General features: G+C 38.3%; 1 protein-coding gene, 1 long non-coding RNA gene and 1 pseudogene across 3 annotated transcripts; all 3 read right to left on the reverse strand.

The window, feature by feature from the left end:
• Window positions 1-854: 854 nt before the first annotated feature.
• On the reverse strand, window positions 855-2,260 carry LOC113118530 (extracellular calcium-sensing receptor-like; annotated as a pseudogene).
• Window positions 2,261-2,918: 658 nt separating this feature from the next.
• Window positions 2,919-14,813, reverse strand: LOC113118020 (vomeronasal type-2 receptor 1-like). Its single transcript, XM_026286873.1, has 5 exons — window positions 14,695-14,813; window positions 14,557-14,599; window positions 14,358-14,461; window positions 3,938-4,028; window positions 2,919-3,728 (listed from the first exon to the last, which is right to left on the reverse strand). Exons 1-5 carry the CDS (start codon window positions 14,811-14,813, stop codon window positions 2,922-2,924), a joined length of 1,164 nt encoding a protein of 387 aa, XP_026142658.1. The 3' UTR covers window positions 2,919-2,921.
• A 1,299-nt stretch (window positions 14,814-16,112) lies between these two features.
• LOC113118532 (uncharacterized) lies at window positions 16,113-17,424 on the reverse strand. Of its 2 annotated transcripts, XR_003294332.1 has the most exons (3): window positions 17,067-17,424; window positions 16,867-16,930; window positions 16,705-16,738 (listed from the first exon to the last, which is right to left on the reverse strand). It is a non-coding gene; the product is annotated as an uncharacterized LOC113118532 (long non-coding RNA). The 2 variants fall into 2 exon arrangements; XR_003294331.1 differs by having other exon boundaries at window positions 16,113-16,930.
• Between the last annotated feature and the right edge of the window lie 5,152 nt (window positions 17,425-22,576).

The following is a 22,576-nucleotide window of genomic DNA, read 5'->3' on the forward strand; positions in this document are numbered from 1 at the left end:
CTTCTCCTGACGCTCCTGATTTGAATTTAAACATTACTATGCTTCATTAAAATGTATGTGGTCATTAAACCATTATACATGCAATATTGTATTTATCTGGTTTATCATGGTTCACATAATATGCTGCCAGATCATAGCCTGATGTGGGCCACATGATCACTGAACTGATCTGGGCCACACTCATCTCACCAGTCTTGCCCTCATATTGTTTGCCGTGATGCACGCTGTGCCATCATTGCCACACATGGCCAAGCTCTGGCTGAAAGGGTATATGCCATTGCCACCATAGACCAGCAGTGATAGCTTGAGGCCACATTTGGGCCAAGTGCATTTGCTTATGTGGATTGTTGTTTTGGGAGGGCTTCAAGAAAAAAAAAAAAAGAAAAAAAAAAATGTTTTCACCAAAAAAAAAAAAAATCCTTCACAAAATCCTTTAAAGATCCCGTAAAAGACATGACATTATGATGTAACGTGTAATGTGACACATTCTGTTTGACTTAAGCTGGAGAATGATCTCAGCTTCAGAGCAGATAGTGAGGAGCTACCTGATCTCTGCTTCTTTACAGTTTGCACATATTTTTCGTCACAAACATTGATCTGCCTTTCAAGCACTAGGTAAAAATGTTGCATAACAACAAGCGTCATCACTACCATATCCTTTATGGCATTGGTTCTGGCTTTTGTTCACACAGAACTCGTTCCGGGAATGAACCTGGCAATGTTACTTGGTCCCTAACCCGGGATTGATCCCGTAATCTAAATTATTTTGCATAGTAATGGATAGAATAATTTCTAAGTAACCATGCAGTCTGGTGCAGTCATATAATTTAAACAAATGTTTAAAAAAAAAAAAACAATGCTGTAATCTAGTCAACTTTAATTTGCATTAGACATATTGCAATTTACATATTAGTGAGGCTTAAAATATAACATACACATAAAAGTTTAAACCTTTGCATATATATGTAAATTATACAATTAGATAACAAATCAATGTCAGGTTGGTTTACTGTGCGTGATGCAGAAAGGTGTAATGAATACAGGCTATTATTTCTGATTTATTTCTAATTGCAACAAGTGATTGTCTTATAAACAGTAATCATTGTATATAATAATTTATATAAAGTATGTCCAGAATATGGCTGCATAGAGAGAGTTACTGTAAGTGCAGTCCAAAGCTATACTGCAGAGGGCAGGAGACTGACCAACCAACACATAGTAGTGCTGCTATTATCTGTTATCTTTGAGTTTAAATATTTATGAAGACTTCCCTATCATTAATTTTTTTGTATTTTTATCTGGTTTTAGTAAAATTATGTAACATTTTGGCGTAAATATGCAAAATAGTAAACCAAAACTTGAAGCTAAAATAGCAAATATCTGTACAGCTACAGTAAATTTTCCAGGAGAACTGACATAAGCTGGGACAAATGTGAGCCAGACAGCACAGAATATGAGCATACTGAATGTGATGAACTTGGCTTCATTGAAGTTATCAGGGAGCTTCCGAGCAAAAAAAGCCAGAACAAAACACAAGATTGATAGAAGACCAGTATAACCCAGAACAGCCCAGAAACCAAGACCTGAACCTAAGTTACATTCAAGGATGATCTTTTCTCTGTAATAGCTCAAATTCATATATGGGAAAGGTGGGGATATTGATAACCAGAGCACACAGATAATCACCTGTATTAGTGTTAAGGAAACAACACTGAGTCTCTGCTGAAGAGGCCCAAACCATTTCATAACATTACTTCCAGGAAGTGTAGCCCTGAAAGCCATTAAGACCACTATTGTTTTACCCAAAACACATGAGATACAGAGGACAAAAGTGATCCCAAATACTGTGTGACGTAACATACAGGACCATTCAGTGGGACGACCAATGAAAGTAAGTGAACAAAGAAAACACATTGAGAGCGAGAAGAGCAACAGGAAGCTCAGCTCTGAGTTGTTGGCTCTTACAATAGGTGTTTCCTTATGAAGATAAAAAAGAAAAGATACTATTGCTGTTAATAACACCCCAAAGAAAGAGAGAATACAGAGCACCATTCCCATGATTTCTGTATAGGACAGGAATTCAACCACTTTTAATATACATTTGTCTTTGCTTTCATTCGACCAGTATTCCAAATCACAAGGAAAACAGTCAATAGAATCTGTAAAGAAAAAAAAGGGAAGAAAAGAAAGAATAATGGACAGTATTATATAATATATTATGTTCATGAGAGATACTCAGTGGCTTTTTTTATTTTTTATTTATTTACCAGTTACATTGTTGATTTCACCCTCTGCACATGGAATACAATCATAACAGCAGACAGGTCGTCCTTTTTGCACAGCCTTCCTGGTGCCGGAGGGGCAGCTCTCACTGCACATGGACACAGGCAACTATGCAAAAATAATTTCTCACACAATGCATGACAATTTTAAGTCTTTAATGAATTGCTTCCATAACATAATTGCTGTTATTACTTTTATACTTTTTTATGCTTTTATACAATTGTTTTATACATATTTCATACATACTTTTTAACTGTTCTTTAGTTGTTGTTCTTTTCACAATTAAACGTTTATTTAACATGCCCACTTATGATACATTATATAATATTGATGTACCTGTCTAGTGTTTTTTGCCCATAATACACGCTCCTGATTGATCCTAAGATGTTGTTCTGAAGACAGTGAGCTGTCATACACTCCCACATGCACAAACTGCAGACCTCCATTCCCAGCAGGCTGCCAGTTCACCAGGTCATATCTTGCCACTGGATCACCACTTGCATCAAAGAAAATCTCTTCACCTGTTTTAACAGTGAATCTTACATCCCTCATATAAGCCAACATCTGAGAGGAAAGACCAGAAACATAATTAGATTCAGAATGATTTTCTACTATAAGGTTTTTTTTGTTTTTGTTTTTTATCTTATATTATATACCTTTTGTGGTGTGTGTTTTATTTTTATGCTACTGTTTGTGGAGTATCTGAAGTCTTCTAATATGTTATGTAGTGTATATGCTACAGCGTACACAGCAGTGTACACTTTATTTGCAATTCGTAACTCTGATTCATCAGTATATTCATTTTGCAGCTCTGCCAGTTTCTCTGAGCCACTGCAGGCACTACTACCCGTGGTCCTGAAAGAGCACTGAAAAGTTGTTTCCCAGAATTCTTTTAAAATTTCATTGTTTGGTTCTTGATCAGGGTGCACATTCACTAGGAAATTGCGCAAGCCAGTAAGTTTGGCATTTGCTATAGCAAAACCCACAGCTCCAGATAGGAAACTGTAGTCCTTTGTTTCAGCAAGAGTTCGAGAAGTGATCCAGGATTCACTCCCAACCCACTGAAGCCCTGTGATGTTTTGTTGAACCATTACTTTCAGGAGGGGAACAAAATCTCCTAATGCAACAAAAGCAACCACCACCCTGGCAGTGCCCTTCTTTATCACTTCTAGTGTCTTCAGAAACTGCTCTTTTGGATCGGTGCTTAATATGGCCTCGGAGTATTCAATACATACCCCCTCTTCTTTTGCAGCCTCCTCAAATGCTGCAATGCCGTAATTACCATAGTCTCCACGACTCCTGACTGTCCCAACCCAGGTCCAGCCAAAGTACTTTACAAGCTGAGCCAGTGCTCTGCTTTGGTAATAATCACTGGGTATTGTTCTGAAGAAGGATGGATATCTTTTTTTGTCACTCAGACAAGCACATGTGGCAAAATGACTGATCTACAAGAAACATAACCCCTTTTTATCATTACTATACAAATAACAGTTTCATAAACATTACAAATGCTACAATCTAAACATTGCTTTATATATTTAAAACAATTGCTATTCATTTTAATTCAAATCATTTACAAATGGTGCATGTTCCTGTGCTTCATCATACGCTGATTCAACATGTTATCAAAGAGCAAATAAGTAAGAGTTCTTACAACAGGTATGCTGAAAGGACCAACTACTGAAGCCAGTGCTATGGTGGGAGACGAGTTTGACTCTCCAACAATGGCATAAACAGCTGGTGGTCTAGAGCAGGATGTATCACTCAAAGTCAGTTTATAACCATTCATCAAAGACATGCTTGAAAGAATAGTTTGAGCTATAGAGCTACATGAATCATATATACTATAGCCCAAAGAAATACCAGGTAACAGGTGTGTGCTATTATTTATCTCCTCTATAGCAAAAATCAGTGTCTGAGCAAATTTAAACCCACGCAAGTTGAAGCTGTGGAAATAGAGAATCAGTTTGTTGTCTTTAATTCTTGCAAGATCATCAGAATTATTTATTAGGTTGTTTTTAAATAATGTCTTATGTCAGTTCTAAAGAGTTGTTTTCATACAGACCTGCCACATGTTGTTTGTTCTGGTTCAGAAGTGAAGGTATGCATCTTTAACAGAGCACTTCTGTGGAATGATAAAACTGCCCCAATATTGATATCTTTTTGTGCAGAAAGTAGAGGGAGGACAGGCTGACCAAGCAGTCTGCATACTTGTGCTGAAACTGGAACACAGACCCCATACACCAAGAGCAGTAGATGCAGCAGTGACGCAGTCCTCTTTTCCATGCCAATATGTATGCAGGACAGGAACCTCTGAGAAAGGACAGGGACTGTGCTTCCTTTTATTGTGTCTTCATATGCCAATCGTGGTTGGCACATTGAATCCTCAACTGTTGTTTGGCTATTTTATTTGAATGTATTTTATTGTTACACCCTAAAGTTTCAGAAGTTGTAAATAGCAAAGACTCCAAATTGATGTAATGATTCCAAATCCCAATTGATACTCAGAGAAGAGAACACCAATCCAATCCACTGGGTAGTGCTATAATAAGTCCAAGGATTATGGATTTGTTTATGTGAACGTTAAGAAATTATTTATGTCAGTGTATAAATTTCTTTCAAGGACATTTCTGCATCTATCATCTAGTGCATATATATATACATATACATACATACATATATATATATATATATATATATGTGTGTGTGTGTGTGTGTGTGTGTGTGTGTGCGTGTTTGTGTATGTGTGCGTGTATATGTGTGTGTGTGTGTGTGTGTTTGTGTGTGTGTGTGTTTGTGTGTGTGTGTGTGTGTGTGTGTGTGCGCGTGTATGTGTTGCCCGGGATATGAATTGGTGAAACTGTACACAGGATCAAGAATTTAAACAGGGTCTTTTATTCCAGACTGTACTTGAAACAGCGCAGCATTAAGTATGCAAATTTGTGGAATTTAGACAGAGAAATTAAAACTTAAATACAGCCACAGAGAACAATAGAGTTTGATCCTCATAAAGAAATGAGGGTGTCTCTTTTCTCACATTCACAATAACCAGCTAACATAGACAACTGTAGTGGCCTTTCATGCTGGAAAACAAATAAAAACACAGGTGTAACAGCAATCAACAAAACAAAATTGTCAAACCAAATAAGGCTACCCAAGTTACATGAAAAGTACATGCAAAGGAAATTAGAAGTTGCATTTTTAGATGTCCCTAATACATTACAAACACATATGCACAATTTAATATGCAGTCAACATTACTTTACTAAATCAGTACTCATAGGACTAATTTGATGATTCAAACTTACAGCTCATCTCCGCTCTAGCACGTTAACACTGCCTATGCTGACTTGATTTCCCTCTGTGGATGATAAAGGGACAAAATATAAAACTTTTCCTTAACGTTTGAAACACATGACATTAGAACAATGAAACCATTTCACTCTAGTGAAACACTGTTAAACAATTTTACAATCAATAAATGTGAACACTCACTTGAATGCTTTACACTGGAAGCACAAAGGGTCTATATGGAGCACCTTTCTCACCTCTAAATAAAATAACTATGCATTAATAACACCGTTCTGCGTTAAGTTATGCACAAGTAAAGTTTTCAGCAGAGGACTAATACAGATTACAACTCAATACAACAACACTTACGCTTTGGAGAGAAACAACTTCCCCACCCTGACACGTTCATCAGCAAAGGGTTAATGGTCTAGTGATCTAGTGATTAACTGTAAAAAAAAATAAATAAAAAAAATGTATCTCTTCCCAACAGGGAAAACCACCAACAATCAAGAATCTCACATACACACAAACACTACAATTTGCTGTTATACTCCATATAACTCTATATACAAGCCAAAAACTAAGCCTTTTTTTTGCACAGGCCTAACTGGGAAAACCACAAACAATCAAGAATGCATGATTATATGGTGTCATGGCTTTGCAACCAAAAAATGTTGTTATAATGAAAGTCAATGGAGCAAAAACAGCCAGCAACAACAAATGAGGGAGAAAAATTAAAATCTAATGCTGCACAAAAACTAACAATGCATCAAAGCCAATCTTGTAACTAATCTTTGACATGCCCAAGACTGTGATAAAAGGTACAAAAATATCCAGTCCACAATCACTTTTTATATTGAAAATATGTAAGCCTACTCTGCACTGCTCAAAACTCGCATTTGAATCATCACTGGCAAATTATTGAATATAAAAAAATGTAACGTTACTTACAGACTGTGAGTGAGAAGCGCAACATTGTCCTTTCAAAGTTGGAACTGCCTCAGTTTATAGAAACAGCCTTTGTGCCATAGACGCATTGTAGGCTACTGGTGCAGGAAACAGTCCTTATCCTCTATAAGCACAAATCTAAATATTTGGGTTGAACTGTTCTGTAACAGTGTTGTAAATACAACTTAACCACTGATTTCTAGTTATGTCCTCTTTTGGAAGGTGAAACAAAGTAATTTTACTTTTACAACAAAACATAGTGTCTCTTCCATAACATGGCGCCGGCTGCAACGAGAATAAAATACGCCTTTTTTCTTTGTTAACATTTGGGTGGTGTTATGCAAATCTTCCCACATCGTGACATAGACATGTTGGGGCATGTTAGAACGAGCCATTTTAGGAGGGTGTGGTTGACTCTTAACTTGTATAAAGAATATCTCTTTACAGATCAATTTTACAGATCTTCTTTATGCACCAAGAGCTTGTAATACTCCAAAGAGAAAGGACAATTTGAAATTGCATCAAATGACCCCTTTAACAAGTGCTATTTCTGTACAGTGAACATATTGTTGGTTTAGATTAAGTGGTAGGTTATAGTTTTCATAGTTGTAAAGCACTGCAGTTTTTCTTTAGGTGGGATGATTGAAGTTGAATTACAAGATTATGTAGATTCTACATTTTTTATTATATTTCGATGCTATCCATTTTATCATTGCAGAAATGATAAAGAAAAAAAAAAAAAAAAAAAAAAAAAAAAAATATATATATATATATATATATATATATATATATATATATATGTATGAAATTGTTTAATTTCCATGTTCATTCTATTTATTTATTTTGTGCTATTTACACATTGTTTACGCTTGTTTAATGTAGGTGTAAGTGTCAGTACAGAATCTGAATAATCAAATGTAAAATAGCAATAGTCTTCAGTGTAAAATAAAATATACAGTCAAACCAAAATGTATTCAGATACCTTCAACATTTCTCACATTGACATAGTTTATTTGCTAAAGTTTAGAACATGGTAATAAAATAGAACAAAAAATAGAAGAGTTAAACTGTCAGAAGAAATTTGTCTTCTTAATTCCAGAAAACTTTGATAAAAAGGTTTAACTTCAGACAACTGTTAGTATGCCAACTATCAATACTTTGTTGACCAATTCAATTTCACTGGTAGTCTACAGTATGAAGAATTTTGGGGTATAATACTTCACAGTTTGCTTTATTTTGCTATAGCCTACTCACTTACATAAATGAACTATAGTGTCCTGCGCCCACTAATAAAAAATGTAAAAAAAAATTATATCTGGTGTCGGAATAATTTTAGGTTTGCTGTGGATTAAATCTTGTTAAAACTACAAAGTAGTTCAGTCAAGAGCAGTAAGTGATTTTCTGTCTTTCATTTTCTTGGATTAAAGGGTTAGTTCACCCAAAAAAGGAAAATTATGTCATTTATGACTCATGTCATTCCAAACCTGTAAGACCTCCGTTCATCTTCAGAACACAGTTTAAGATATTTAAGATTTAGTGTTAGAGCCTTCTGTCCCTCCATTGAAAGTGTGTGTGGACAGTATACTATACATGTTCAGAAAGGTAATAAAAAAATGTATGTAGTCAAGGCATTCAAACATCGATCGGGCTCATCGTACTCTCCGATCCAAGCACAGTGTTGGTAAACCACCCCAACTCTTTGTGATTTATGTGCACTTTTTTCATATGAGGAATGACATTTTACATTAGGCCAGTGAGGCCCCTTTTCTCCACCAAGGCAAAAGACTGTTTCTCTTTCCTGTCTATACTTCATCATTTGCAAAGAAATGTGCTGCATTCACAGACGTTAAACGTCTGTTACATTCGTGTCCTGGAGTAAAGTTTGTATTGAGGTTTCCCGCGATTTTGAAGATCACTCTTCCCAGTGGAGCTACACACAACTTTGAGGACCCAGGCACTGCAATGGACTTTGTCAAGGTGAACTTAAAGTCTGGTGTCTCTTATGCGTGAATGCGTGAACCTGGTGTAACATTGCCTCACATACAGCTTATGAAATCAGGCTTGTGCTGTCTGTAAGCTATTGTGCAACCATTTCATGAATGTCAACATTAAACATTTAGGTGAGATAAATGTATATATTTTAAAATGTCAAAAAAATAAAATGCCCCCTCATCCCTCTCACAAGAGTCACCTAAGAGAGTAATTAATTTCAGGCCTTCTATACATGTCTAAAAATCTTGATTGGATCATCCAAGTTATATCTCGCTAAAGCTTGTAATGTGTGTAAAGCATCCGTTTTTTACTATTTGGTTTAGTTATTCTCTTATCTACAGCAGTAAATATTAACATATGGGTAACACTATTTTACAGTGTTTGTTACATTTTACATATTTTTGAAATAAACTGCACATTAATTTAGTTCATTTAGTTCATTCATCATATACTTAGCCTCCTGTCAGTACAAACCTACAAAAAAATTAATTTCAGTGGAGGGACAGAAGGTGAATCAATTGTTTAGAAGACGAACAAGTTTTATGGGTTTGGGACAGCATGAGAGTGAGTAAATTACAATATTCATTTTGGGGAGAACTAACATTTTAATGCTGTAGTAAGTAAAATGTTGTTAATTACTAAGTAGTTATATGTACACCTACACTGTGACAGGGACACTATAAAATAAAATGTCAACCAAGTTTGAAGCTGGACATTTCATGATTAAATGTGTAAACTTTTGTTTTTATAGGTGGACTGAAGAAGAGCGCAGTGACCAGAAAGACTCTCAAAAAAGGGACTCTCAAAATGGTTCACGGGGGCTAGAGACGGGCGTAAAGAGAGCAATCAGGTCACAGCACTGTGATCAGTTTTGTGTCCATCCATACAAATTGTTGAGACCAAGTATTTTAATACTGTATTGTAAGTTGAACAGTTTTTGTGGTTTATGTTGTCGTTGAGGTTTTAAGTGTTTAAAAGGGATTGTTCACCCAACATATAAAAATCTTTTCTCTCTCTTCTATTGATTTAAACCAACTCTGATTCTGGAGGGCAGAACTTGGCTCCAACCCTAATTAAAGGGGGGGGGGTGAAATGCTATTTCATGCATACTGAGTTTTTTACACTGTTAAAGAGTTGGATTCCCATGCTAAACATGGACAAAGTTTCAAAAATTAAGTTGTACGTTTGAAGGAGTATTTCTGTTCCAAAAATACTCCTTCCGGTTTGTCACAAGTTTCGGAAAGTTTTTTTCGAGTATGGCTCTGTGTGATGTTAGATGGAGCGGAATTTCCTTATATGGGTCCTGAGGGCACTTCTCCCGGAAGAGCGCGCGCTCCCGTATAGCAGAGCAGAGAGAGGCTGTGCACAGACAATCACTGATCAGAGCGAGAGCGTCGCGAAATGTCACAAAAGGAGGAGTGTTTTTGGTTGCCAGGGCAAGACAACCCTGCACAGATTACCAAAGAAAAAACAGCATTAAGGGACCAGTGGACGGAGTTTATTTTTACAGAGCATCAACGGAGTTGTGCAAGTTTTTGTGTTTGTTCCCTGCATTTCGAAGATTCTTGTTTTACAAACAAGGGCCAGTTTGACGCCGGATTTGCGTATCGTTTATTTCTTAAGGATGATGCAATCCCAGCGAAAAAGGGTCACGATCATGTGTTGGAACCGCAGGCGGTGAGTAAAACTGCTTCAAATATCTCTGCCTCCTTGTTAGTGCGTCCGCCTCCCATCGGAGACCCGGGTTCGAGCCCCGCTCGAAGCGAGTCGTTGCTCCTGCTGCTCTCTTTCAGTTTTAGCCTCTGGATCTGATTCTGGATCATAAATAAACGGCTGAATCTGACTGTTAGCCATGGTTTATTTTGGATGATGTTTTTTTCCTCAAGGCAATGTCAAGGCAGATCTCTGGGTAATGTCACAGCTTCCAAACGCTCTCGACGCAAAAGCCTACTGGCACTCGTGATTCTTTAGCTCCGCCCACACGTCACGCCTCTAGGCGATCGTGTTTTTCCGGGAAAAATCGGTACAGACTATCTTTCTCTTATGAATATAATAAAACTAAAGACTTTTTGGAGTTATGAAGGATGCAGTACTACTCTATAGGTACTCAAGATTAACAGGATATTGAGTGAAAACGAGCATTTCACCCCCCCTTTAAAAGTACCTGATCCAGCTAAACAAACCCTTCAGGATTATTTTAAAACTAGATGTAATGTGTGTTGGAACATGGTTGTAACTAAAATACGCAGGGCTGTGGCCCTCCAGGGGTTTGAAACCACTGCTTTAAACCCCATAAGACTTTCATTCATCTTTGAAACACAAGTGATGTTATTAATGAAATTAAGATATTTCTGTCTCTCCATATAAAGTCTATTCATGAATTTTCAGAAAAATCTCTTTTTAAATCTTATTACTGTTTGGAAGCATCAGAAGTTTGGGTGAACAGACAGAATTGTTTTTAAAAAGTTTTTTATATATATATATATATATATATATATACACAGTACTGACCAAAAGTTTGGACACACCTTCTCATTCAAAGAGTTTTCTTTATTTTCAGGACTATGAAAATTGTAGATTCACACAATTTACACATGTGAATTAACACATGTGGAATTATATACATAACAAAAAAGTGTGAAACAACTGAAAATATGTCATATTGTAGGTTCTTCAAAGTAGCACCTTTTGCTTTGATTACTGCTTTGCACACTCTTGGCATTCTCTTGATGAGCTTCAAGAGGTAGTCACCTGAAATGGTCTTCAACAGTCTTGAAGGAGTTCCCCGAGAGATGCTTAGCACTTGTTGGCCCTTTTGCCTTCTGTCTGCGGTCCAGCTCACCCCTAAACCATCTCGATTGGGTTCAGGTCCGGTGACTGTGGAGGCCAGGTCATCTGGAGCAGCACCACCATCACTCTCCTTCTTGCTCAAATAGCCCTTGATGCCTTCAGTGTGACTCTACAATTTTCATAGTCATGAAAATAAAGAAAACTCTTTGAATGAGGTGTGTCCAAACCTTTGGTCTGTAATGTGTGTGTGTGTGTGTCTATATATATATATATATATATATATATATATATATATATATATATATATTATACACACACACACGTGTGTGTATATGTTTATATATATATATTTTAAATGTTACATACGTTTGGTTATGTAAAACCAGCTGTTGGGATGGTATCACCCTGTATTAAAATAAATGGTAATGTTGGTGTTTAACACTTTACAAAAACTTTTATTGAAAATGTCTGAATTATAATAAAGTACTTGATATACTGAACTTTTAAATTGCTGCTTTCATGTAATTATTTTATTTATTTTTTGTAGATGAATGTCCAGTGGAATAGTCAAGCAGATGTATGATTATGAATGTTGCCCAGTTGGCCCCCACTTAGGTTCTATATGACGTTTATATGGGCTAATTCGTTACAGGGCCCACATGGAACCCATGGACAAACCCATCTAGGTCCCATGTTTAAAGTCATGTGGGGCTCACAATGGCCCCACAGTTGTTGTGTTGGCTGGGTCATATGTGGGACAAATATGGGTCTTATATGTGTTTTCCATTTGGGCCCCACATTAGCCCCAGTCAGGCCCCACCTTTATTTTGTTGGATGGGTCATAAGTGGGACCAGTATGGGTCTTATATGTGTTGCCCATTTAGCCCCAGTCAGGCCCCATATGGGATTCATATGGGTTAATTCAGATAGGGCCCACATGGAACCCATGGACAAACCCATGTAGGCCCCATATTTACAGCCCATATGGGGCCCACATGGCCCCATGATAGAATGTTGGCTGGGCAGTGTGTCACCGGCCTAAGTTACCCTCCTGCCATCCGCCCGTAGTGATCCCGATTTCCAGAAAGCCACATTGCTACATTATTTCTCTCAGCTGTGTTATTTTTACAAAGTAGGACAAAATGGTCACAGAAAAAAACAAATATTGTTTAATTAAATTATATAATGAATACAGACACAGACTGACTGTCTCAACACTAAACATCCCCCCCCCCCAAAAAAAAAAAATGTCTGACAGAAGGCATTGAACTTATATGGCATTTCAACCAGCTTTCTTCCCCTGGCACATACACACTTTTGCATGAAATTTTCTTGGACAGTCAGTCGGCTCTTGTGTGTATGCCCTCCGTAACTAAAAAAAACTTAGACTAGTGTGTATTTTACCCTGCATTAAAACCCACCATCCAGTGAAATTAGCATTAGATTATCCATTGCTGTTACAGAAAGTGATGAAATGGTACCTTTTGTCAGTCCCCACTTCCTCTGCACCAATAGAGAGAGATTTTAGTCTGGGTGGATTGATCATGAGACCACATCGTGCTCGGTTGGGTAGCAGGATGGTCTCCTCACTTATTTTTTTTGAAAAGTAATTATGCCCATCTTTAATCTTCACAACATCTAAAGTGCACATAATCCAAGACATTTTCAGGATATTAGCAGTCATTAGTTAAGCTTCAGGGTTAAAAGTTATGTAAAAGCTGTTACAGTTGAACATTTACAGGTATAGTGGTACAGTGATGTTACTTGTACCTTAAGTGTTATGTGGAATTACAATATAGAGTCGTACAGTAATGTTATGTGTACTAGAAAGGTTATATGGATGTGTATAGTGGTACAACGATGTTATGTGAAAATGAGCACTTAATATTGACAAGTAACAATTCATAATTCTAATAAAATTACCTTTACACCACATACTATGTGGCCCTTTTACCCTTTATTGTTTCCATCATACATTTTACATACTCTTGAAGATTTCTTTAGGTCTTGTCTCAGACCCAATCTCTCTGGTCTCGGTCTTGACTCGGACTCGACCCTTTCTGAACTCGGTCTTGACTCGGACTCGACCCTTTCTGAACTCGGTCTTGACTCGGACTCGACCATCTCTGGACTCGATCTGGACTCTGACTCGAATGAGCTGGTCTCGACTACAACACTGAGGAGTTCTCTCTTTTTCTCTCGCTGTGTGTTTTGTCTTTTAGTTTGTCAGGTCGCCCATGTTTTATTTATTTCTGTGACTGTTACATTCATATATTCCATGTTGCAGTGTGCATTAATACTTGAATAGCATGCAGCACGACATTCAGGGACATGATTCAATTTTTTTTAGCTGGAACTGTAATGATTTAAATCAGCCTATTAAACATAGCAAAGTTCTTCACCTCTATTAGATCGTTCTTCTACTTGACAAGGAGTGCCCTCAAAGTCTTCTAAGACAATTTTATCTTTTATGGATGAGTTCTCGGTCTCTGATCCATGCCGCTTTCTTAATCCGTCTGGTAAAATGTATTCTTTTTTTCTCTCACATCACTTATTTTGTCGTATTGATTATTATCTCCTGGACAACCATTTTCTCTATTCTGTTCAGTCTTGCTCTTATGATGATATTCTAATATCAGATTATGCTTTGACCACACTGGAGTTATTCATACAGGAGTGCAAACATATGTGCCCCCCGTGGCGTCTCAATACGTGCTTGCCATCTAATGAGGATTTTGTTAAGTTGTTTTTCTAATCGAATTGACTTTTTTCTTACTACCAACAGAACTCCAGGGATCTCAGCCTCCCTTCTTTGGGAGACTTTGAAAGCATGCTGTCAGGATTCCACCATCAACACCATCCTCATCATCACTCCCTCCTCCTACTCGCTCGTTATCCCCTGAATATTAATTATCATCACCTGCATCTCTTCATCCTCATCACCGTCATCTGCTATCCTTCATCACTGCTCATCTTTATATACCCACTCTCACCCTTCAGTCTTCGTCTGGTCTCGTCATTTCATGGCATACAGACTCTATTTATACACTCACCTGAGAATCCGCAACTCATCAGTCATCTCCCAAAGATCGTCCAGTCTTCCTCTGTCTTCAGTCCTCCTTCTGTGATCCCTCACCCACTTCCTGTGATCTAGACTCTTCAGTTAAGTCGACATTGGTTCATATCATCCTGTTCGCTCTCATATTCTGCATCTGGTTCGGAGCATTCTGTTAATAAAGCTATTAGACTTACCACCTTGTCTGCCTCCTGTCTCATCCGTGACAGAAGACCAGACCTAAGATGCAGAATTCTACGGAACCTGTGGGGAATCCGTCTCAAGACCCGTTTGCTGAACTAGTTCAGTGTGCCAGTCAATCCTTTCATCTTTACCGGACAACCCACCCACCATCCCGAAGCAATCCTTCACTCTGCACGCCAACACCAACTTCCGCAAACACCCGCTGCTTCGCCAGCTGCCTCTGCGAGTCCCATGGTCCGACCAGTGCCATTCAGTGGTGAGGCGGAGGATTGCAGCGTTTTTTTTGCTTCAGGTTTCATTATATTTCCAAATGCAAGTGCATCAGTTTACAGACGATTCTGCCTGGGTGGCCTTGATTATCTCTACTATCTGGCAGAGCCCTCCAATGGGCACAATCTCTCTGGAATTCAAATTTTCAAGTGTTAAAGTCCCTGTCAGGTTTCATTTCTCATTTTAGGAAAGTCTTTGGCCAAGCAGTTTCAGATCTCTCAGTTCATGATCAGCTTTACAATCTCCGTCAAGGGAATTCTTTTGTCAGCACATATGCTCTCCAGTTTCGCACCCTGGCGGCATCCTGTGGTTGGAACTAATCTGTTCTGATTACTGCTTTCCGCCATGGCCTGAATTCAAACATCCGTCAGCTGCTGGAAGTTTATGATGGCTCAATGGGAATTGAGAACCTTATTCAAAAAACCATTAGAGTATCTCAATGCTTATCTGCCTGTGACAATCCATTTAAAGTGACAAACCCATGAAAGTGGACTACACCCATCTCACTCCTTCAGAGCGTCAGCGTCGCATCCAGCTTCACCTTTGTCTGTACTGCGGGGGCGACAATCATCTCATCTGCTCCTGCCCTGTTCGACCTCAACGTTCAGCGGTAAGCTCCATTCAGATCCCTCTTAAAGTTGAATCCTTAAACCGTACCATGGTTCATCTGTTAACCTCTCATGTCTGTGTCTCAGCGCAAGCCCTCCTCGACTCCGGTTCAGCGGGGAACTTCATTTCAACCCAGCTCCTCTAAAAACTGAACATCCGCAAGCACCACAGTTATCAAGAACTCAGAATCCAAGCCATTCAAGGAAAGCCGCTGGATCGAGGTCGAATCAGTCATGTTTCTCCCACATTAATGCTCCGCATTGGCTGTTTACACACAGAGGACATCTCATTCTTGGTGCTAGAGGAGTCTACTGCTGAGCTCATCCTGGGACGCCCCTGGTTGGTCCAACATCAACCCACCATTGACAGGAAATCCGGGGAGGTCCTTCGTTGGGGCGAAAACTGTACTCATACCTATCTAGCTCCGGTCAAGAGGAACCCGAGAGCCCTATTTCCTCCCTCTTCTTCGTCTTCAGTGCAAAAACCCAAGCTTCCAGTTTGTTCGACTTCAGTTGAGAGTTCAGAAGTCCATTGTAACAGGTGTTTAAAGAATTTAACAAATAATTAATTAAATGAATTGCTGTTGGTGCAAATAGGTTTATCATAAGATTTTAAGAGTCGTAAAAGAGGTAGCGGGTTGTAATGAGAAACAACAGACAACACAAGTTAGATGCAAACTGGTATGTAATTAGATTTCCAGTGAGAATTATAATCAGGTTAAATACAATATCAGGCAATGATACAAATCTCAAGCATGAAAATCCCCTCGAGAGTGCACTCTTCTTTTACCCCAGAAAACAGAAAAGTATTGTACAGACTGGTAAATTAAATGTCAAAAAAAGAAATAAAATAAAATAAACAAAAATACTCAATAAAGGAGTGGTGTCTTTTTTTTCTCTTTTAAAACACCTTTCTCAAAATATATCACATATCAATTTCAATCAACTTATGGCTATGGGTAACCATACACCATCAAGAGTGTTCAATGCTATTCAAAGCATGGATCAGTTTCTTGTCAATCCTTGTATTTGTCAATCTCAAAAAAAAAAAGTATTCAATAGTCTCTAATAGGAATTGTCTTACTTAAAGCAAGACTGGAGAATGAAAGAAAGGATATGGTCCCCTTCTTTATGAATTGTAGTCTTTTCCTCTCTGTAGCAGATTCGGGTGGCTCGCCATCAAACGTGAATTTCACAGGATATCGCAGAAGATCACAATCCAGAACCAAGGAAAAAAAAAATAGAAATACAAGAAAAAAAAAAAAAAAAAAAAAGAAAGGGACAAAAAAAACCTGGCCTGATCACAGACCAGACCATTCATTTAGTGATTTCAGAAATAATTTCACATCAAAGATCGAAACAATCAAAATAAACAATTAACACACAAATATGTGTTTCAAGACATCATATATCACACTAATTTACCTCTAGAACAATCCTATCTGTCTTCCTCACACAGGCGCATGTGACCAATAATGGCGCCGGTGAACTGAAATGGAGGAATAACCACGAGGTTCACTATGACCACACTTATACTCATTTAGAGTGAAATAGTACAATTAAACGATAGAACATATCAATATTAATTTTTCACAAGAACTTTTAATCCTATATTAATCATTTACCTCTATATTTAGCGTCTTTTGCTTTCACCCAAGCACGCGTCGGCCAGCAATGGCGTTGGTGAACGATGAATACCCACACGATTCACTATAAGCCTGGAGTGAAATGTGACTCAACAACATTCACTCGGCTTCTCCATACGCTGCTTGGTATTAAATTTATCAAATAAAGGTTTTCTACTTTTCTTCAATTATATACTTCTAGTTTTGATCGCAGAGATCGACTCGCGTCTTCTCTCCTCTATGCTCAGCTCTCTTCTCGTTACGCAGGCGCGTCCAACCACACACACACACAGCGCGTGATGACGCTCGCTCATTGGTCAATCACCAATCAAATAGTAATAACTTAAAACGTCAACTGTTTGAGTTAAATCATTTTTTTTTCTTTTTATAATACATAGGGCTGTAGTACTCGAGTCCGGTCTTGGACTCGAGTCCGGACTCGAGACATTTTTCTGTCGTCTCGGACTTGTCTCGGACTCGTTGAATTTGCACTCGGACTTGTCTCGGACTTGGCCATTGGACTCGCCAAGTCTTCTAGTTGGTCTCGACCGAGTCCAGCAAAAAAAAATAAAATAAAAAATGTCTCCTTCAAAACAAAACCACATTTGCATGATGTCGCGACTGAAAACGTGTGGAAAACGCTAGGCGCGCCGCTCTCCTTATTTCCAAAGCACTCTGTAATCTGCGCTCGTGCTCCAGTGGCGTCTGCTGTTGCTGGGCAACCATGACCCGCTCTCCATGATGACGCAGAAGTTTCAGCAAAGAATAATTGGAATTCCAGCACTTAAAATCACTTGCAGTAGCTCTGCTAATAGATTCATTTAAAAAATGACTATCCTTGTACAACTATGATCGTCTGTTTCTCCATCTTGCCTTAGCTTTCAGTATTGTTCCGGGAAAGGATGTGCATGACCAGTGGTGCACTTACTGCGACCTGAAAAGTTTAGATGTTTCTAATTTAATTTTCTACCTGTTAGATTGTGTTTTATTTACGTCTACACCTAGATAGCCTTTTTTTTTAATCAATAAACGCGTATTAATGTATAGCCTTATGCAACAATTAAATATGTAAATTTTAAAAACTTTATATATGACATTACATATTTACATTTTCATGTAACAGCCAGTATTTGTATCTGTAACAATCACAAAATTTTTCCTATCTGCATTCGGATACAACATCGTAGCCTACAGTTACTTGATAAGACTGTTATGACTTTTTATATATTTTTTCGTAGTTATCACTGAACAAGTATGTCGTGTTAAACTGAATTAATTATTAATTTCTAAAATAATATTTATCATGCAAGCAGAGAGATGTCATGACAAACGTGTCATAGTGATCATTTGAACACGACTGAATCCATTCAATGCACACATTCTCATTACGCAGAACACTTTGAGCGAGTCTATAATGTATAGTCGACTTCACTAAACAGATGTGTGTGTGCCGCGCAAACCAGCAAAACATAAAGATGCAAACATGTAGGACAAGTAGACAATGTATCCATATCTATGTTGATTATTAGCCTACTTTTGAGAGAGAACTGATTTGGTTTTTGAGAGACTGAGATGCGCAGCGCGGCTGTTTGATTGGTGAGCGCGCTGTGCTTATTCCATTCATTCGTATCATGGTAGCCTAAGCTTTCAATATTTGCCTTTTAAATATATACAAATAATATAACGTGTAGCTATGATGTATTATTATAGGTAAAATTACTCTTGCAACGCTCTGATTTCTGAGAGATGCACAGAGAGGCGACAACAATGCGGTGTTTGATTTGCGCTCTTTTCACTCATAAAGTTTACATTCATTCACTTCTGGCGCTGATGCCCTGGCTCACCTGTTATCTAGCAAACACCAGACTGTGTTAGCTTCAGCCGAGTATTCAGGCAGAATTATTCCTTGTCCGTTATTCGTTTTTTAAGCCATTATCCGTGCCATTCCGAATAAGGTATTCGGCTTCAGGCACAACCCTAATTATTACATTACATAGGCCTATTTTATTTTTACATGCAACATAGATAAGGTCATATAGTAACAGCTCCACGCAATATTGTAATTCTAAAATTCACGTCGTACTTGCAAACACTTTGTATGCATTATGGTTAATACATGCTGGAGTAGTCGATTGTTTCCGACAGTGCTGGACTAGTCTATGCAAACACTAGCACAGTATGACAAAAATTGCTGTATTTATGTGCGCATGCCCAGTAGAGCCAAACGTATCCATTCTAGCCTTGCTGCGTGCATTTGTCATATCCCGAGCTTTGCGTGTGTCTGTGCACTGTGCCAATTAGGCATAGTCATATACATTTTTGACCACAGATATAATGTCAACAAAAAATAAAGTACATAAAAATTATTTGACCTTACAGTTCCAAACTTTGTTTGTTTATCCAAGTTTAGCTCCCAGGGTCGGACTGGGGGTAAAACCAGTACTCATTAGCAAGGCCCCAAAGGAAGAGAGGGCCCTTGAAAAGTATGAATCTGAAATATATTTTATTTTACCTGGATATTTTCATGGGTGGGGGGCATGGGGGCCCATCAGGACTGCCTATGCATAGGGCCCAGGATCTTGTTTAACGCCCCTGTTAGCTTTAACCCTAATTATACACACTTGAACTTAATCAAGCTCTTACTAGACACACTAATCTTCCAGGTGTTTTAAGGCCAGTTGGAGCTAAACTTTTCAGGACATTGGCCATCCAGGATGTAGTTTGGAGACCCCTGTCCTACAGAGTTGTTACTTTGCACATGCTTTTTGATCATTACAAATAATAATGTAAAATGATTTTCTTAGAATAGGAGATATGCTTTCTCTCCCATCACAAACATTATCAGTAGTTAAGTATGTGCTCTTGAATAGGACCCTTTTTTCACTCATTTGGACTCGGTCTTGGACTTGGACTCGAAACTTTTGGACTTGGACTTGACTTGGACTCGAACCTCTTTGGACTCGGTCTTGACTCGGTCTCGACTAATCCTGGACTTGGACTTGACTTGGACTCGACAAAGCCGGACTTGACTACAGCTCTAATAATACATCACTTTTCAACTTTTATTAAGGGACAATCATATAACTAAATTGTCTAAATAAAATAATTAACTTCATTTAACCTGTGTTACACCAGCATCAAGTAGAGATTCCTGCTGAGTACAGGGCATTCCAGGATGTGTTCAACAAGCAGTTTGCTACCAAGTTACCACCTCATCGGCCATGGGACTGCGCCATCGACCTGCTACCTGGAGTCACTCTACCTGAAGGCCGTATCTACCCTCTCTCCATCCCGGAACAGAACGCCATGGAGTAGAAAGTAAAAAGAATCCCTTCAGCAACAGTTTGTAACAACAATGAGTTTTACAGAATAATTAACTCAAATGATATATAGGGAATTTGAATAATTAATCAGGAATATGATTAATTTATATCTCAGATGACAGTTACATTAAATTTGATTGATTATGAAAAATAGCTTAATTGCCTATACCAATAAATAATCACAGGGCACTGTAACTTACTCATTAATATGTCAATATTACATTCTTCATATCAATTATTGTGATCTCTTACTGTAAATTACTGCAAATCAAACAGTGGTATGTCCAGCAAACCACTGTTGACCTATCAATTTTCAATAAGGTTATCACGCCTTATAATTCAAGGAAAAATAGTCTCTGGCCATGAAAACATTATCCTATCCTTATGATAAATTTAGTTTCTAAATTTAAAGCTTGTAGCTATAGATCAGACATCTCAGTGACTCGTAATGTAAGTGGGGTGGAGTCCAAGCCAATCGTCAGTATATGGGTTTTTAATAATTAAACTAGTAATACATTAAACTACAAATCACACAGAGTAAATATGCGTACGACAATACAAACAATAAGCTTTATACAAGACATAACGAAATCCAAATAAAAGAGAGAGAGAGAGAGAGAGAGAGAGAGAGAGAAAATAGAATGAGATCACATAAGGAGCTCAGGTATGGAAATCATAATCAGTAACTTTTTGAAGCCAACAACGATCAGATCACAGCAACAATTTAAAGCAGCATTTAAATCTCCATAGAGAAAGTGATACTTGCAAAGTGTCCAATGTGCGTGAGCTGGACATCGGGGCGCGCTGGATCTTTTGAAACCGGCGTGCGCGTGCTGGAGACCGGCGCACGCTGGAGCACGTGGTCTTTTGTTCTGTCCTCGCGCGGTATTTGAAAGGTTCAACAAACAATGTTCCAGAATTCGTCTTCCTTGCGTGGAGAGGCGAATAGTTGAATAAACTTAGTAAAGTAAAGAAAAGAAAAGAAAAGAACGAAAGCTTCCAAAGGAGCCATTAAAATGGCTTTTTCTCTCAGCCCTTGTGCTGAGGGGGCTTGCGCTATGAGCGCGGAAGCAACGTTGGAGAGCAGCGTGTCCGAGGACGGAGAAGGAGAAGAAGAGCGTAGGTGAGAGGAAGAGCGGACCTTGTTCGGTCGTTCTTATGGCTTGAAATGGTTCACGCCCCTTTTTCGAGGGAACATCCAATGAATGTCCTCGATCTGCAGCGGGAAAAAGTTCCTTTGTCTCTGTAGAAACAACCCCCTGGTGATCTAGGGCGTGTCAGATTTCCTCAGGGATATTTCTAGCGAGTTTGTAATTCAGATTACATACATTTTTCATTACTTTGCTCTAGATAAATGGGTCTGTCAGAGCATGACGATCACAAAGATACTAAACATAATATATATAAGTGATCAAAACATGAAGTTACATTCAAATGCAGAATTACACATATTTAAAGATTTGATTAACACATGATAACACTGCAGATAGTCCCAATTTATATGGGAAACATCTAAATGTACCAAAAAGGAATACGTAATACATTTATAAAACATAAAAACAAAAAGGTAATGAATACATTCCATAAGGAAAGGAAACCAGTGATTTGGCTTCTCTCCTGTCCTGTTGTCCAGGGTGGTCATAAAGTTTTGCAGAAACATGGCTCTCTTTGAGAAAGTTAAAGTGAGGAGAGACATTTCCTAAAGTATAAGCTAGCAACTTATACTCTTCACATAACAAGGATTAACCATTTTATGCAATCCATAAACATATTTAAAATACATATTATTAATAAAATTATGAAAGTAAGGAACTTCTAAGAAAGGTTTCCTTCGTCTTCAGGAATTTGGTTGGGGGTTTTCATTTCTCCTTTGAGGCTTGCACGGGTATCGTAAATTAATTTAAGTCCAGCCAGGCTGGCGCCAGGCCAGGCAATTAGTGCAAAATGGGTTTCATTTTTTTATGCCTGAATTTAACCCATGAATCGATGATCTGCATATCCGTTACAAGTTCATTCGTCCATCGGCTTCACCTGTCGCTTCCAGCTTCTTATTCGTGGCTAAGAGGGATGGAGGCTTGAGACCGTGTATTGATTACCGCCATCTCAACTCCCAAACAGTCAAATTTTGCTATCCCCTTCCTCTGGTCCCAGCAGCACTAGAACAACTACGTGGGGCCCGTATATTCT

This window comes from Carassius auratus, chromosome 18 (assembly GCF_003368295.1).
Source record: "Carassius auratus strain Wakin chromosome 18, ASM336829v1, whole genome shotgun sequence".
In the NCBI taxonomy this organism is placed as follows: domain Eukaryota; kingdom Metazoa; phylum Chordata; class Actinopteri; order Cypriniformes; family Cyprinidae; genus Carassius; species Carassius auratus.